Source organism: Misgurnus anguillicaudatus, chromosome 18, assembly GCF_027580225.2.
Source record: "Misgurnus anguillicaudatus chromosome 18, ASM2758022v2, whole genome shotgun sequence".
Lineage (NCBI taxonomy): Eukaryota > Metazoa > Chordata > Actinopteri > Cypriniformes > Cobitidae > Misgurnus > Misgurnus anguillicaudatus.
The window spans coordinates 32201920-32220991 of NC_073354.2; the positions used below are offsets into that span (position 1 = coordinate 32201920).

Sequence of the window (19072 nt, forward strand, 5' to 3'; positions counted from 1 at the left end):
AATCTGACGTTGAAATAAAGTTGGATTTTGGTCGGAATCTGACGTTGAAATAATGCTGGATTTTGGTCAGAATCTGATGTTGGATTTTGGTTGGAATCTGACATTGGATTAGTGTTGGATTTTGGTCGGAATCTGACGTTAGATTAATGTTGGATTTTGGTCGGAATCTGATGTTGGATTGATGTTGGATTTTGGTCGGAATCTGACGTTGGATTGATGTTGGATTTTGGTTGGAATCTGACATTGGATTTTGGTTGGAATCTGACGTTGGATTTTGGTCGGAATCTGACATTAAAATAACATTGGATTTTGGTTGGAATCTGACGTTGGATTGACGTTGGATTTTGGTCGGAATCTGACATTGGATTGACATTGGATTTTGGTCGGAATCTGACATTGGATTTTGGTCGGAATCTGACGTTGGATTAGTGTTGGATTTTGGTCGGAATCTGACATTGGATTTTGGTCGGAATCTGACGTTGGATTAGTGTTGGATTTTGGTCGGAATCTGACATTGGATTGACGTTGGATTTTGGTCGGAATCTGACGTTGGATTAATGTTGGATTTTGGTTGGAATCTGACGTTGGATTTACGTTGGATTTTGGTTGGAAACTGACGTTAGATTAATGTTGGATTTTGGTCGGAATCTGACGTTGGATTTTGGTCGGAATCTGATGTTGGATTAATGTTGGATTTTGGTTGGAATCTGACATTGGATTGAGGTTGGATTCTGACGTTGGATTTATGTTGGATTTTGGTCGGAATCTGACGTTGGATTAACTCTTTCACCGCCAGCATTTTTCATGATTTTCACAAAAGTTTAATGCCTACCAGAAAATGCTCCTTTTTAAATATATAAACATAAAATATATAAAATAAAAGAACAGACCCTCTGCTTTCAAACAAAAAAATCAGTTTCATCCTACCTTCATGTGTTCTGTTTTTATCACCTCTCAAATATGTGTAGGTTTCATCAAAAACAGCAAATTTTGAGCAAAAAGCTGAGATAATACACAGACTTACAGCTGTTTGCCCTAGGGCAATACTTCCGTTTTTTATAAGTTGAGGAAGAGCGCCGCCTGGTGGATAATAGCGGTATTGCAGATTGACGAGATATCCCGTCAATGGCGGGGAAAGAGTTATTGTTGGATTTTGGTCAGAATTTGACGTTGGATTAACGTTGGATTTTGGTCAGAATCTGACGTTGGATTGACATTGGATTTTGGTTGGAATCTGACGTTGGATTAATGTTGGATTTTGGTTGGAATCTGACGTTGGATTAATGTTGGATTTTGGTCAGAATTTGACTTTGGATTAACGTTGGATTTTGGTTGGAATCTGACGTTGGATTTACGTTGGATTTTGGTCGGAAACTGACGTTGGATTAATGTTGGATTTTGGTTGGAATCTGACGTTGGATTTACGTTGGATTTTGGTTGGAAACTGATGTTGGATTAATGTTGGATTTTGGTCGGAATCTGACGTTGGATTTTGGTTGGAATCTGACGTTGGATTAATGTTGGATTTTGGTCGGAATCTGACGTTGGATTTTGGTTGGAATCTGACGTTGGATTAATGTTGGATTTTGGTCGGAATCTGACATTGGATTGAGGTTGGATTCTGACGTTGGATTTACATTAGATTTTGGTTGGAATCTGACGTTGGATTAATGTTGGATTTTGGTTGGAATCTGACGTTGGATTAATGTTGGATTTTGGTCAGAATTTGACTTTGGATTAACGTTGGATTTTGGTTGGAATCTGACGTTGGATTTACGTTGGATTTTGGTCGGAAACTGACGTTGGATTAATGTTGGATTTTGGTTGGAATCTGACGTTGGATTTACGTTGGATTTTGGTCGGAATCTGACGTTGGATTTTGGTTGGAATCTGACGTTGGATTAATGTTGGATTTTGGTCGGAATCTGATGTTGGATTGAGGTTGGATTCTGACGTTGGATTTACATTAGATTTTGGTTGGAATCTGACGTTGGATTAATGTTGGATTTTGGTTGGAATCTGACGTTGGATTGACGTTGGATTTTGGTCGGAATCTGACGTTGGATTGACGTTGGATTTTGGTCGGAATCTGACGGATTAATGTTGGATTTTGGTTGGAATCTGACGTTGGATTAATGTTGGATTTTGGTAGGAATCTGACGTTGGATTAATGTTGGATTTTGGTTGGAATCTGACGTTGGATTAATGTTGGATTTTGGTAGGAATCTGACGTTGGATTAATGTTGGATTTTGGTTGGAATCTGACGTTGGATTAATGTTGGATTTTGGTAGGAATCTGACGTTGGATTAACGTCGGATTTTGGTAGGAATCTGACGTTGGATTAACGTCGGATTTTGGTTGGAATCTGACGTTGGATTTACCTTGGAATTTGGTTGGAATCTGACATTGGATTTACGTTGGATTTTGGTTGGAAACTGACGTTGGATTAATGTTGGATTTTGGTCAGAATCTGACGTTGGATTAACGTTGGATTTTGGTTGGAATCTGACGTTGGATTTACGTTGGATTTTGGTCGGAAACTGACGTTGGATTAATGTTGGATTTTGGTCGGAATCTGACGTTGGATTAATGTTGGATTTTGGTCGGAATCTGACGTTGGATTAATGTTGGATTTTGGTCGGAATCTGACATTGGATTGAGGTTGGATTCTGACGTTGGATTAATGTTGGATTTTGGTTGGAATCTGATGTTGGATTAATGTTGGATTTTGGTTGGAATCTGACGTTGGATTAATGTTGGATTTTGGTTGGAATCTGACGTTAGATTAATTTTGGATTTTGGTTGGAAACTGACGTTGGATTAATGTTGGATTTTGGTCGGAATCTGACGTTGGATTAATGTTGGATTTTGGTTGGAATCTGACGTTAGATTAATTTTGGATTTTGGTTGGAAACTGACGTTGGATTAATGTTGGATTTTGGTCGGAATCTGACGTTGGATTAATGTTGGATTTTGGTCGGAATCTGACATTGGATTGAGGTTGGATTTTGGTCGGAATCTGACATTGGATTGAGGTTGGATTCTGACGTTGGATTAATGTTGGATTTTGGTTGGAATCTGACGTTGGATTAATGTTGGATTTTGGTTGGAATCTGACGTTGAATTAATGTTGGATTTTGGTTGGAATCTGACGTTAGATTAATTTTGGATTTTGGTTGGAAACTGACGTTGGATTAATGTTGGATTTTGGTCGGAATCTGACGTTGGATTAATGTTGGATTTTGGTCGGAATCTGACATTGGATTGAGGTTGGAATCTGACGTTGGATTAATGTTGGATTTTGGTTGGAATCTGACGTTGGATTAATGTCGGATTTTGGTTGGAATCTGACGTTGGATTAATGTTGGATTTTGGTCGGAATCTGACGTTGGATTGTTGTGGATTTTGGTCGGAATCTGACGTTGGATTGACGTTGGATTTTCGTCGGAATCTGATGTTGAAATCACGTTGGATTTTGGTCAGAATCTGACGTTGGATTGACATTGGATTTTGGTTGGAATCTGACGTTTGATTAATGTTGGATTTTGGTCGGAATCTGATGTTGGATTGACGTTGGATTTTGGTTGGAATCTGACGTTGGATTAATGTTGGATTTTGGTTGGAATCTGACATTGGATTAATGTTAAATTTTGGTTGGAAAAATAATAATAATAATTCGTTACATTTATATAGTGCTTTTCTGCAGCACTCAAAGCGCTTACATATGAATGAGGGAATCTCCTCAACCACCACCAATGTGCAGCATCCACCTGGATGATACGACGGCAGCCATATTGCACCAGAACACACACCAGTTTATTAGTGGAGAGGAGACTGAGTGATATAGCCAATTAGTATGAGGGGATGATTAGTAGGCCAATGGGCAAGTTTGGCCAGAATGCCGGGGCACACCCCTACTCTTTTTCGAAAGATATCCTGGGATTTTTAATGACCACAGAGAGTCAGGACCTCGGTTTAACGTCTCATCTGAAGGACGGTGCTTTTTGACAGTATAGTGTCTCCGTCACTATACTGGGGTGTTAGGACCCACACAGACCACAGGGTGAGCACCCCCTGCTGGTCTCACTAACACCTCTACAATCTGATGTTGGATTTACGTTGGATTTCGGTTGGAATCTGACGTTGGATTAACGTTGGATTTTGGACGGAATCTGACGTTGGATTTTGGTCGGAATCTGAAGTTGGATTTTGGTCGGAATCTGACGTTGGATTTTGGTCGGAATCTGACGTTGGATTAATGTTGGATTTTGGTTGGAATCTGACGTTGGATTTTGGTCGGAATCTGACGTTGAAATCACGTTGGATTGTGGTCGGAATCTGACGTTGGATTGACATTGGATTTTGGTTGGAATCTGACGTTTGATTAATGTTGGATTTTGGTCGGAATCTGATGTTGGATTGACGTTGGATTTTGGTTGGAATCTGACGTTGGATTAATGTTGGATTTTGGTTGGAATTTGACGTTGGATTAATGTTGGATTTTGGTCGGAATCTGACGTTGGATTGACGTTGGATTTTGGTCAGAATCTGACGTTGGATTTTCGTTGGAATCTGACGGATTAATGTTGGATTGTGGTCGGAATCTGATGTTGGATTAATGTTGGATTTTGGTCGGAATTTATAAAAAATATGTGGGCATATTAACGGCTTCATGGGACATACATGTAGTATCGCTCTTCTCCCTTGCCCTCTAAACTATCACATTAACAAGTAATTTATTTTCAGTAAAAAAGTGGAAATAATGTGCCTAACGAGAAGAATGAAACAATGAAAGTAATTTAGGGGATACAGTGGCGGAACTAGCAAATGTATGATGGCTGGGCCAGTTACATACCAACATCATGCACCAACTGATTTAAACATCAAAATAAAATCGCACAGATTTGGAAATAACCTGGCAGAAAATAGGCTGCTACTGTATGAATTATTAAAAAATAATAAAACAGTCACTTCCCTACAATTCCACAGAACAAAAAAAAGAAATGACTTAAAGTTGAACATAGATCTCATAAATGAGTGAAGTTCGTTGTATTTAAATTATTTTCTTTAGTCTATACATTTATTTAAAAATCTGTAAAAGTAGGTCGAAAAATTTTAACAGTGTGGTTAAAATACACGCATATCGCTTAGCAAACAATGCCTTTTATTTGTCTAAAGTATTTATAACTTTAAAATATTGCAGTGACTGTATTTGGAACATTCACACAAAATGGGAATTCAGAAATAATTATTTACTCACCTGTGTATTGTTTTAAAGCCTAACTATTTTTCTCGAAACACTAAATGAATAGTTTGCGTTCAAATCGAGTTTTTACTCTTTTTTTAAGAGGATGCAGATGTATCATAAAATAATCCATGCTGTTGTGTTCTGAATGTACTGTGGTTTGGTGAGAAACTAACCTAAAATGTATTTTTTATTAAGCGAAAGTGAAAATCTTGGCCTCGGTCGGCTGTTGCAAAGTGCGTCCAGGAAAAGTAATTTATTCTCAGAACATTATACAGCAAATAATCCAAGACAGGATATTATTCTTTTCTTTTTGTATTAGTATTTATAGAGATTTAATTTACAACATTTTTATTCAGCTTTCAATGCTAACCTAACTGAGAAATCATAACCTCTGTCACTCGACTAGAGATACAGCAAGGAAATTACTAATCTTCTGGTAGATTTTACCGTTAAACAACTTAAAGGAGCAGTACGTAAGAAATTTATATTAATTAATCATAAAATGGCCCTGATATGTCAATAGACATTAAGAAGTCATGTTCATTTCAAATACTTATATCACTGACAACAGTGGTCCGGCCAGGATATTGTCATTTAAAAAGTGGAGTTGCAGCCCTCAACTGATGTTTATGTTGTCATTTTTTGTATTGGCCACCAGTTGTGTGATTGCAGTACCAGTTTTAGCCACAAGTTTTGTGATTGCAATACCAGTTTTGGACACAATCCTACATACTGTTCCTTTAACATTTCCATTTATGATGATACCAACACAGGAGATAAAAACTTGTAGCTCAACAAACTGCAGTTTTGGTACTTTTGGTAAATAGTTCTGGGGTGCGTTTCCGAAAAGCATCGTTGCTAACTAAATTAGCAACTTTGTTCGTTGCAATGCAATTTCCCATTGCCAACCAACTAAGTTGCTAACAGGTTAGCAACGATGCTTTTGGGAAACGCACCCCTGAGAATGTATGTAACTTTGGTTACCTCTCCCGAATTTTCCACAACTCCGTAACATTTTTAATAAATATTAAAATACCGTACAATAACACTACATTATGATGTGTATTATAACAGCTTTCAATATAGGGGAGGACCTGTAGCTTAAAGGTGCAGTGCGTAATTATTAGAAGGATCTCTTAACAGTAATGCCAAATAATATACAAAACTATATTATCAGGGGTGTATAAAGACCTTTTTATAATGACCCGTTATGTTTTTATTACCTTAGAATGAGACGTTTTTATCTACATACACAGAGGGTCCCTTTACGTGGAAGTCGCCATTTTGTGACACCATGTTTCTACAGAAGCCCTTAACGGACAAACTTCTTTACTAAGTTGTCTCCGACGATGACATGTTTTTTGGTGCAGGCTACCGTAGCTTCTCTATGCATTTCAAAAGCAAGAGGTGAGCAGTGGACTAAGCCGTTGGTTGCAATTCACAATCTCACCACTAGATGCTGCTAAAATGTACACACTGCACCTTTAACTGAGATCTGTACTATAATTTGCATATACTGTAAGCAGCAACATATTGAATGAATGCAGATGCTCAAAGATCTAATTAGTGACAGTGATTAAAAAACATCGACCACACAAATAAACACAGTACGTTTGAGAAGGAAGCAGCAAGGAAAAATACTCCCCTTTTTGATTTATGCATAAACACACAAACTACTCCAGGTTTCAGTAACGTTTATTGTACATGCACGCCGGACACTAAACCAACCCTGCCAACAGTAACCCATGAATTATACATTTAAGACTTCTTCAAAGAAGCGTTGTGATGTGCAGAATAATGCAATGCCTATGCCATTACGAATCTCACAGCATGTTAATATGATACTTCTCTGATCAATAAAGACATTGATTAGCCATTAATAAAAATGTCAGAATGGAAAAATGTTTACGATGAAAAATAAAAGTCAAATAAAAACAAGCAAACAGCATCAGCTTTGGGGGGCAATGCAATGCAGAACAATCAATTTAATGCTTTTGGTAAAATTTCAGGGTTTGATGCTCATTAGTGTCATTTGTGGCACATCCAAACAACAACTACAAATAAACACAAATTTAAACAATTCCACTTCAGTAAAGCCGTAATGGATTCTGCACGTAGAAGAAAAATCTTATTTGTTGCCACGATCAGAAAGCAGTTGCAAGACTGTAGTTCACTTTTTGCAAGTTCAACAAAGCGTGCTTCCCTCCATGGGCTCTCGACAAACGCCAGTCTCACGTTATGCAAGATGTACAAATGCACCACCGTCATAAAGTTCAGTGCACGGGCGTGGTTCGAAAGAGTCCAGCATGTGTCCAGTACTACGGTAAATTAAAAAAAGTGATGGCAAATTTACACCATATGACTAACAACGTTCCTCAGGCTAAACGGAGCTCTGCGTTGCAACCGGCTTGCTGGTTGGCGTGATGTATAGGGTGGCGTTCAGGTCCTTTAGACGAGCAGACGTACCGCTCGTGTGCGGTTATTACACGTGGGAGGCTTACACACATACACAAACATACAGCTACAATCACACACACACACACACAGATGTATGGCAGGCCTCGCGGAGAAAAGCGGAGATGATCCGGGCGGGGATGAGCAGCAGCAGTTGGTTGCTGACGCTGGGGCTCCAGTGCTTGTATTGTAAACATGATGAAAAGGACGGATCCCCTCCACCCCTTTCTTTCTCTTTCTATTCGTTTTCTGCTTCCGACAGTTCCTCACTTGCCCAAGCGCTGCTCACACGTCGAAAAGCGTTGGAGAGCACCAAGCAGGTCGTCGTAAGAGACGTCTATGTGGGACGGTAAGGAGCTGCAGAGGGCAAGAGATAAAAAATTTTTAAATAAATAATAATACAATCAACAGGACATGATGGAGAGGAATGTAAACAACAAGAATGTATACAGCGCTGTTGGCTTGTGAACTGGGAAACAGCTAACATTAGTTTGCATTTTGTAAATTCTCGTAATGGTCAGACTACAATCTTGAAGACATCGCCATTATAATTTTGTAGGTGTGTGTGGTGCATATAATTTTTTTTCTTCTATGATTATAATCTATTTATGTGGGGAACATATTTAATAGCTTCCCTTTTTCTGTTTTTATTTGTCTTTTTTGTAAAGCTCCATAATACGGCAGTGACACACTGCCACCTAGTGGATGTTCAAAATTTATCAGCAGTGTAAAAAACCTTTTTTATTAAGCTTGATGGGGTGCCAGCATCAGATTTACAGTATACAATTCAAAAGCATTTACAGTAGCAATATTATTCATGTTTTATACAAACAAGGCCACACCGAAATGCTTTAAAGACCCTCTCTATCACTTTAATATGTTGCATTCTCAAATAGGTTAACACACAAGCAATGCCTACTTACAAAGATAAGAGAGCAAGCAAGTGCAGAGAGGTTTAGCTGTTAATCTGTGCTGATAATCTCACTACAAGATTTAAGTGTTTTCTCTGTCCAGGAAGATGAGCTGAGCACTTTGTGCACCTCTCTCCTTAACAAAAGTGTGGTAATTTTCCAAGCACACATTCAATTCAGTTTGTCACATACAGTTACCCACAGGGCACAACTTGTAGTAAAAAGTAAGTCTTAAATGGACACTTTTTTTTGAAAGTTAAACATTTCGATCTTCATGTCTGGCAGTACCACTTTTAGCATAGCTTAGCATTAAAAATAACCAAAGAGTTTCGATATTTTCCTATTTATAACTTGACTCTTCTGTAGTTACATCGTGTACTTAGTACGACAGAAAATTAAAGTTGTGATTTTCTAGGCAGATATGGCTTGAAACTATACTCTCATTCTGGCGTAATAATCAAAGACTTTGCTGCCGTAACATGGCTGCAGCAGGCGCAATGATATTACACAGTGCCGAAAACAGTCCCCTGCTATTGAAAGTAACCAAGGGGACTATTTTCGGGGGCTGTATAATATCATTATCATAATATCAAAATGAGCATATTTTCAAAAAAAGTGGAGTGTCCCTTTAAGATCTGTGCTATGGTAGCAGCATAGTTAAATGATCAATGACCATGGTAAAAGAAATTACTGCCTTGTTTATATACCATGGTATTTATTGACTAGAGGGTACAGTGTAGTTCAAGTCCACTAATAGACATGCATACATTTGCTTTACAGTTTAAACATAATTAATATCATTAGTAAAAGTTTCAATAAAAAATACATTTTAGGCTGTAAGACTTCTGCATTCTGTAAAAAAAACATAATAACAAATGCTTACTCAAATACATTCACACATAAACATACTTACATAATCTCTGTTAGTCTGATGTGCCAAGGCAGAAAGCCAAGTGTACTTTCAACAGGGCCAAACTTCAGCACCAGGTCTGGGTCAGGTCTGGTGTGTGACTCTATGTGGGCAAAAACAAAAGGCATAAGTGAAATAAAAAACAGCTCCAAAAGTAAAATGCTGACGACTACAATATATACGGTTGTTAAGTCGTGATGTAAGGAATACCATTTCGAGGTCTTCATACGAAACAGACGTTTATGAGCACAGTGTATTAAAGGATTAGTCAATTTTCTTTAAAAAAATCCAGATAATTTACTCACCACCATGTCATCCAAAATGTTGATGTCTTTCTGTGTTTAGTCGAGAAGAAATTGTTTTTTGAGGAAAACATTCCAGGATTTTTCTCATTTTAATAGACTTTAATGGACCCCAACACTTAACAGTTTTAATGCAGTTTAAAATTGCAGTTTTAAAAGACTACAAGCGATCCCAAACGAGGCATAAGGGTCTTATCTAGCGAAACGATTGTCATTTTTGGCAAGAAAAATAAAAAATAATTGGCAAATGTGCGTTTCATATATGTAACACATGACCTTTCCACGGCATTACGCAATTACATGAGGCCACACTGGCGCGTCACAGGACCGGAGGAAGACGAGAAGTTGTGTTTTAAAAGTGCATATTTTCTATTTTTCTTGCCAAAAATGACAATCATTTCGCTAGATAAGACCCTTATGCCTCATTTGGGATCGTTTAGAGTCCTTTGAAACTGCAATTTTAAACTGGATTAAAACTAATAAGTGTTGGGGTCCATTAAAGGACATTCTGGATGACACGGTGGTGAGCAAACCATCTGGACCTTTATTTTAAGAAAATTGACTAATCCTTTAATGTCACACATTTAAGCTACATTTTTATAAACTTGGTGTACAATATATTCTTAAAGTTATATGAACAACTAATAAAAGATTAATCAGCAATTTCGGTATGGAGATAAAGATTGTATTAGCATTAGCATTCATCTAAATCAGGGGTGTCAAACATACGGCCGGCGGGCCACATACGGCCCACAAAGGTGTCCAATCCGGCCCGCATGATGATTTATTAAATATAAAATACATATTTTAAAAACCCTTTCAGGCGGGTGTCTAGTTCGTTTTTAATATGAGAGACTTGCGGAAAGCAGCAAAACGCGGAACATAGACTATAAACACGGTGCCCAAAAATCTTGCTGTTGTATTGTTACTGCTCCGCTAAAGATCCACTTATTCCGGTGATCCACTTCGTGTTTTCCTGACCGCTCCGCAGCATCTCTGTGTCCACTCTCTGCCTGGAGAGCGAAGACGACGGTTTCCGAAGTTCGTTGCATTAACAGGTAGATTAATTACATTAAATCAGTTGTTAAACAACAGAATTAGTAATGTGGAAGTTTATTTATGTATTTCTTCCGGTAATGATTTGCTGTCGGTGTTTTAAAAGTGCTAACAAGTGCTAGCAAGCAAACAACAACAAAATAGCCACATTCTTATTAACGTTACAATACATGTCTAATCGAATTAATGTTCCCGATCAGATCTAAGTTAATATAAACACTAAATTTGCTGTTGTTGGCACACTTTGTAAACAAAAAATACAAAAAACACCAATGCCTTCACAAAATAACGACAGAGAACGGAAAGAGAGGCTGCTAAAGGCAGTTCAACATTGCAAACATGGATTCAAAGCTCCATCAAGCCAGCAGGAAAATCATATTGAATATTTAGCAGATTGTCACACTTTAATTCTTGTTATTATATTTCCCATTATAATCACATGCTAGTAATATAACACATCATAATATTTTATTAAAACCATAATAATAGTACCAACCCCCTTAGTGCCCTTTTTGGTTTGGGGGACTGCCCCATCTAGCATTTTCATTTTCTAAATGACTGTTCTCATTACAAATATATTCCAAAGAAAAGTGAATGATTTATAAATAATGTTGGCATTAAGGAATAATGCAAAAGAAGTTAAATTAAGGCTTTTCAACCTAAGGCCAGTGGATTTTGTACAGATGTAAATTTGTGTGTATAATATGTACAGTATGAGTGTGACCTTATGAAATTTACTTTTCACAGAGCTGTGTGTTTCTCTAGTTTTCTTGCTGAACAAACGAATTAATTGGTTTGTTTAGTTAATATTAACACAATTATCAGCACACTAAAGTTTAAAAAAAATAGCCGGCCCTCACATCATGGCGTTATTTACCATCCGGCCCTCAGCCTAAAATGAGTTTGACACCCCTGATCTAAATGTTGACAAAATTTAACTGGAAACAAATGATGATATTGGGGATTAATCTTTGTATTTAACAGCTAGTGCTGATGGTTCAGCATACAGACGGGTGCGCTGTAACCTCACCTCTGAGTAATGAGTCAAGCATAGCGACATCAATGTCTTTGGATGTCTTCTCCTTCTGCTCGACGGCTTTACAGAGCTGCTGGGCTGCCTGGACGATACTGAGCTGCCCATCATCTGGTGATAAGACCTTTACCGCTGACTGACAAAATAACACTATAAGAGAAAAGATGACATTGGGAGAGGTTAGGTCAGTGTTCTTCACTCCCATCCCTGGAGAGCCGGTGCCCTGCAGAGTTTAGCTCCAACCTTAATCAAACACACCTGAGCAAGCTAATCAATGTCGTCATGATCACTAGAAGATCACAGGTAGGTGTGTTTGATTAAGGTTGGAGCTAAACTCTGCAGGACACCGGCTCTCCAGGATTGGGAGTGAATAAACATCAGTTTATTAAGCATAATTGGCGCAAGACTCTGCATGTAAACGCACTCAATATGTGGCATCATGTAAATGCGCAAAATGGTTTTCTTTAATTGGGAAAAGCCCATAAACACTGCATGCCAAAAAAACGATCAGCAATAGTTTTCTGCTTATTACCCTTATTTCGCTTTGCATGCAAAGTAACGCATAAAAGCTGCTCTTGACTGAAGCATTTGGCAGGGAAACTGCGAAAATAAAAGCTCATGTTATATTTACAGATTCAACACAGTAAAGCTTAAAACAGATTTCCCACAGGCTTTTTGATCGACTATTATATAGGGGTGCAAGGGGCAAAAACTAAAGCGGGGTTAGTTGTAACATTGACTGTTTACATTGTTGCACAAGGTTGAGCGTTTTCGTTTTCCGGTATTTTTTTCACGCTGCCAAAAGTCAATCCCCTTGCAAATTATTGGAAATGTATAATGTTTTTCCAGAGAGTTATTGATGAACAAGTGCATATGTTTTTTTTTCAGTTTCTAAGTTGGGTGTGTAAAATACCAAATCCAATGCTATGTCATATTAATCAGTGTCTTGTTGACTAAAACATATGGAGCGAGATATGCGTCTTTATTACTTGCGATAAATTAAATGATCTGAGAGAAATAAAGCTACTTGAAAGAAAAAGTCATCACACCGATAGCAAAGAAGCATTTCATGAGAAAAAAAAAGAATATTTGAGAGAAAAAGTTTTCATACCAATTACAAAAAATAATAATATTTGAGACTAAAAAAAAGTTTTGAGAGAAAGTATTTTCTCATGATAGAACATAAAAAATATAAATTTGAAATTTTTAAAATTATTTTTGAGAAAAAAAATCTCTCAAGTATATGTTATAGTATATATGTTATAGTATATTTTTTGCATAGCCTGTTTATTAATTTAAATGTTAATGCATGAAAACAGTTTTCTATAATAAGCAGATTTTTGAAAGCTATCCACTTTTTCTATGCATATCTACGCAATCCAAGACACAATGTTCATTTTTGTGTAAACTGACCCTTTGAATATGTCAGTTATAGTTATAATTGCATAAAAAACAGCAATGATGTCTCAAATGCATTGGGGTGATTGTATAATTGCATGTATATTTGTTCAAAGTCCTTATTTTTTCAGCTTTTTGAAATAATTTATACACATTGTTGGATCGCAAGATGATAAAGGGCACAACAATATAATATTTTATATAAAAAGAGTCTTATAGCTGAAAATCATGATTTCCTGTTTCTCTCTCTCTCTCTCTTTATGGCCCTTCAAGTTACTTTATTAATGTAAAGTAATTTATGTTTAATGTATTTTTTATTAAGTTAAAAGTTAGCTGTTTAAAACAGTTACATGTTGAGTATAGCAATTCACACCATAGGACACGTCAACGTTCCAAAGCATTAAGTATTCATTCTCTGTATATATAACAATAAGTAAAGGAGGTTTCTCATGTATCTATCCATGTCATTGTGGTTTAGGTTTCATATGGTCTGGGTATTCAACAGAAGAACTGCTTAAGGCAAATCTGGACAAATGAAACCAATTTTCTAGAGACTTTAGCAGGAATGAATCTTTCTTATGCAAACTGATGAAGAATCATACAAATTTATTCATGCATGTTGTAAGTAGGGATGCAAAATTAATTAAAAACTAATCGAGATTGCAATTGCGAGTGAAACAATTACATAACCGCCAAAAGCCTCAAATAGACCAGTTCAAATGATGTAAACAACACTGGTCCAGAAACACTTCCTGTTACAGTTTGTGACAGTTATTTTTTTATTTCACATGTATTATTATCTTTAAGATGTTTGTTTAACTTCAGTTGATTCAGGTTTATATGTTCTGTTGGTTTATTTTATCCCAACGTTTATCTAGTGTTAAAAAACGGAAACAGGAAGTGCTTCTGGACCAGTGTTGTTTACATCTTTTGAAATGGTCAATACAGCTGTCCATTTGTGCTCATTTCTGTGGGTTTCTGCAGTATGTTTAAGCCCAAATATATATAGTGGTGAATCTGTGATTTTAAAATAGATAAGTTGGCGTATCCTTTAGCCATTCGTTTTGGATTTTTTAATAACAACATAACTCCCATAATTATTTGTTACTTACTTACTATGTATTATTTAGTTTTGGATGTTTAAAATTTACCATGCAGCTGCTTCAAAGAAAGTTATAAAACATTTCAAAACTTCAACGTAAAAATCTATTAATCGACAATAATAATTACTATTACAATATCAAGATGAATAATCTAAATTAATAATTTTTGTCATAATCATGTATCCCTAGCTGTAAGTTAATAAGCCAGTCTTAACTACAAATGAACTTCATTACAACTAGCCATTATAATCCTCCTAAAAACTGCATTCATATCAGGGGAAATGTTCTCATCCAACCTGTTTGTCTTCTAACTCACACATATTAAGCAACTGCCCCATTTCCCAAGTTTTAAGCCTCACCCTGATGCTCATGTTTATCCGTTCCATTTTTCTGAAACTCCATTGAATATCTGGAGCTGTCCATTCCCAGAAGATCCTGCTGCTGTTTCAGGATCTCTTCCATGAGTCTGGAGTTATTCCTCTTGAACACACCTAGAAAACAAGGTGACAATGAGAAAACTGTTGTAGAAGACTAAAGAGAAGTGTTTAGAAAACACTAGAACACAACTGAATGTGGTTACTGGTGAAACTGTTGGATAGTAGGGATGCATAACAATTAAATCACGATTAATCTATTACAGAATAAAAGTTTTTGTTTACCTCATGTATGTGTGTGAACTGTAAATAATAATTATGTATATATAAATATGCACACATGCATGTATAATTGTAAGAAAAAATATATATTTATATATTAAGTAGTCATATTTATTATAAATATACATAAATATACAAATGTATATACACATGTAAACATTTCTTAAATATATGTGTGTGTATTTACCTACAAGGTTATTATTCACAGTTCACACACATACATGATGTAAAAAAAAAAACTTTTATTCTACAATAGATTAATCACGATTAATCGTTATGCATCCCTATTGGATAGCTACCTAAAAATGGGTTGGAGTCTGTTTCAAAAACGCTGGCAAGAAAAGTTTTAAGATAAGACATTCAAATGTCACAAACTGTCATGTAATTAAGACCTATTTATATGTATTATTTGTGTAATATTAAACTGTACCTGTCAAAATTATTTGCTGCATCTGGGTTACTGTGTGTAGTGTTATTAGTTTCAGGCGGTTGTTATCTGGAAATAACAAACCCTGGAATGTTGCGACTGGCCAATCAGAATCAAGCATTTTAGAGCGCTGTGTAATAATAATAAATAACATTTGTTTATAATAAATGTGTATGATAAACACGCTATTTTAATTTTAAGGGACTGCCGATGAAAATAAGCCGTTGGCTAAATCCGGTACAATGCATGAAATGGAAGCATTTATGTTGAACATTGTACATGCTCGCTTGCTCACCAATAAAACAATAATAATACCACGTGTTGACAGCTGACATCAAAAGTACAATTTGGGTCCTAAAGCAAAACCCCTGCCATAAAAAGACTAAATTTAGGTAAACTAGCAGATTGAGATGACTATCAAAATATGTCTCAATTGACCCTTTACCTCCTGAGACCCGAGCTTTGGTTTGGCTTGCATTTAAGATTTCCTCCAGCTATTTGGGGTTAGGAAGAACCAATAAATATAATAAACAAATATTTTTCTTTAAACATATAGCAGTGTAATTGTCCACACTTGCAGGGCTCCAGTCCAGACTGCCACCAAAATTTGAGAGTGTGCCACTGAATTTTACATCCAGTCGCACATGTCCGACCAGTAAATTTGACCTTTTTTTTTGTGATGTGACACTGAATTTAAAACAGCACATTGTACTTTCTGCATCTATCATCAAAGTATTTATTAGTAATACAGTGTATTACTTAGTAGAAATGTGAATATTTGGTTGGCATGTTGATTTACGGTATGTGCCCCTAAATTTTCTGGTTGCGCCCCTAAAATGTTCAATTGGGGGCCACTGTGCTCCTAGTGAAAAAAGTTAGTCTGGAGCCCTGACTTGTGTACAACAGGTTCTAGTTACACAGAATTAAGTATTATGGTGCAAACAACAAAAACTGTGATTTAGAATATGTTAATTCACCCAACTTGATTTCTAATTAAATTAACTTAGAAGCCTAAACATTGAATAAAACCGTCAATTATTTAAAAAATACGTCTTTCATGTTGTTCATCTTATAGTCCTACTAGTAAACATGGCGGTATAGACAACACTTATTGTTAGGTCATTCACAAAATGCTCATAATACATGTAAACAAAAGTTAACATCCTGAACAAAGAAACCCAAGACACCTTTAAATAGAGAATCAGATCTCCGTTAAAGAGACCACACCTAAAACAGTTGTAAAATATCTGTCAAAGGTTATGATGAGCAATACAATACAGTATACACTCTGATACATCTATTGTGAAGTACACAGAGCTGAATAAGACTTAGGAAATAGGACAGATCATCGGTTTCACTAGTATAAAAGGAGAGACAAGTTGGATTAGTTTGATTATTTACTTACAACCTTCAGACATTTACACACATATTTCTCTAAATAAATGCTGGATTTTAAGCAAGGAGTCTTTAAAGTGAGGAATAAAGGAAACCGAATGCATTAATGTATTTATAAACATCTGACATGACATCAAATGTATCATGAGTGTTTAGGACATGTGACTGTCTGGAATCACTTCCATTTCATTCATTCATTCATTCATTTGCATTCAATGCACAACATTCCTATCCTTCTCTGCAAATAAAAATAACATTACAGAAACATTTTGATGAATTGAATGGTTATTATGGGAATTTTAATTGAACCTGCAATGGTCCCAGCGGATCTCTTGGTGGATGCTAACTGTTAAAAGGAAACCAACTGAACGCCAACAAATCTTACTGAAATAAACCCAAAACTAACTACATAATGGAATTTTGTAATGCTTTTACATTGGTTATCATACACACTGACATATGATATGCCCACAGCCATGCACCAGACCACCAGGTTCGCAACGTCAGCGTAGTGGATCTCATCTTCAGTGATTATCAGACCCACATGAATAGGAACCTTCTCTAAAGTCCGAGCGTCCGCTCCGCAGCGAACCCGGCGGGTATGCCGTTTGCCCACAGGTCCGGTCTTCTTCTGATGATGAAACCCGAGCGCGAGGGGTAGTAATAAACCCACCACAGCCCGTTTCCACCTCCAGATGTGAACGCGGAACCAGGTGACCAGCGCGCGTTGGAGGTGCAACAGCGCGTACAAAAACCGCCACGCCATTTCATACAGTACAGCCATGGTTTACAGTCTTCAAACGTGTTTATTAAATTAACTCCTCATGCTAAATATAAACGAGCGATGTGATATCGGAGAATGAGTCATTTTGGTCACTGACAACACACCACACTGCCAACATCACAGCGTGCCGGCTGCCATTTCTTCTTCCTGCCACCTTTCCACTCTGAACCCGCTGCTGTGTGACATGGAGCTCTCTGATTGGACGGCGGATGGAGCGCGCTCTCGTGCTGTAAGTGCTGGTCTGGGGTCGGTCAGGAGTTTCGTCTCGCGAGGGTTACACATAGGGGTACGTTCGGAATAAAGATAGAGGCTGATCTCGGATCAGATTTGGGAAGGCGGGATGTGATTGGCCTCCGCTCCGGTGACGTAAAATGTGTAAATCGTATTAATGCAAATTCAATGCGTTGATCATTAAATACGAAATATATTTGTTTACTTCAAACAAGTAACGTGTTTGTTAGAGAAATTAGTTAACCTGGTTTTATTTAGGAGAATTTATTTTTTCCTGTTCAATAAGAGTCCTGTCTGTTTTTTACTTTTTATTATTTATTTATTTGTTAATGTGTAATATGACATAATGTAAAAAATATTATGTATTAATTATTTTATTAAAATAATTTTTGGCTTTTTCTTTGTTCCATTTAAAATATTTTTATGAAATTAAATTTAAATATTCTTTTATAATGTGCACAATTAGAAGTTTGTCAGCAAATCATTTTTAGATATTTAAGCATGCACCTTAAATCCAAATATTTAAAGGTCAAGAATTTTTCACACTGGTGACCCTAAACTTTTTTAATACTTTTTATAGTGTATGCACTATACTATACTAGATAGAAAAAGGTACAAAAGCTGTCACCGGGGTAATAAATACCCTATCAAAACGTACTCTATTGTACTTAAAGAGTGCATTAGTACCCCAGTGGTACATATTGGTACCAAATAAAACATATCTGTATCTAAATGGGACATAGAGTATCGGGACCTTTTTAACGGGTTCTGTCCCATTTGTACCTTTTATTATGAGAGTGCATGAGCTAACAGTGTTAAAGGCAGGGTGCATGATCTCTGAAAGGCAATGTTGGCATTTGAAATTACCTAAACAAACACACCCCTACCCCAATAGAATCTGGACCTTCTTTTAATAGACCCGCCCCACACATACGCAACCCAGGCAAAGATGTTGTTTAGTAGACACGCATCTTACTGCTGATTGGCTACAAGTGTGTTTTGGTACACTGAAAAAAATGGACTTGGTGGGTCTTTGAATTTAAATAAAATAAACATGTATATGCAACACAAAATATTTATATTCCATGTGTAAACATAATTTAATTGATTAGGATGAAAATGTTTTGTTTGAATGTAAAATGAACACATTATTCTCACATTGA

The 19072-nt window shown here is 36.6% G+C and overlaps 1 protein-coding gene across 1 annotated transcript; it reads right to left on the reverse strand.

Moving 5' to 3' along the window:
• Window positions 1-6926: 6926 nt before the first annotated feature.
• On the reverse strand, window positions 6927-17861 carry nus1 (NUS1 dehydrodolichyl diphosphate synthase subunit). Its single transcript, XM_055187159.2, has 5 exons — window positions 17330-17861; window positions 14776-14907; window positions 11913-12065; window positions 9528-9627; window positions 6927-8060 (listed from the first exon to the last, which is right to left on the reverse strand). Exons 1-5 carry the CDS (start codon window positions 17676-17678, stop codon window positions 7970-7972), a joined length of 825 nt encoding a protein of 274 aa, XP_055043134.2. The 5' UTR covers window positions 17679-17861; the 3' UTR covers window positions 6927-7969.
• Window positions 17862-19072: the final 1211 nt, after the last annotated feature.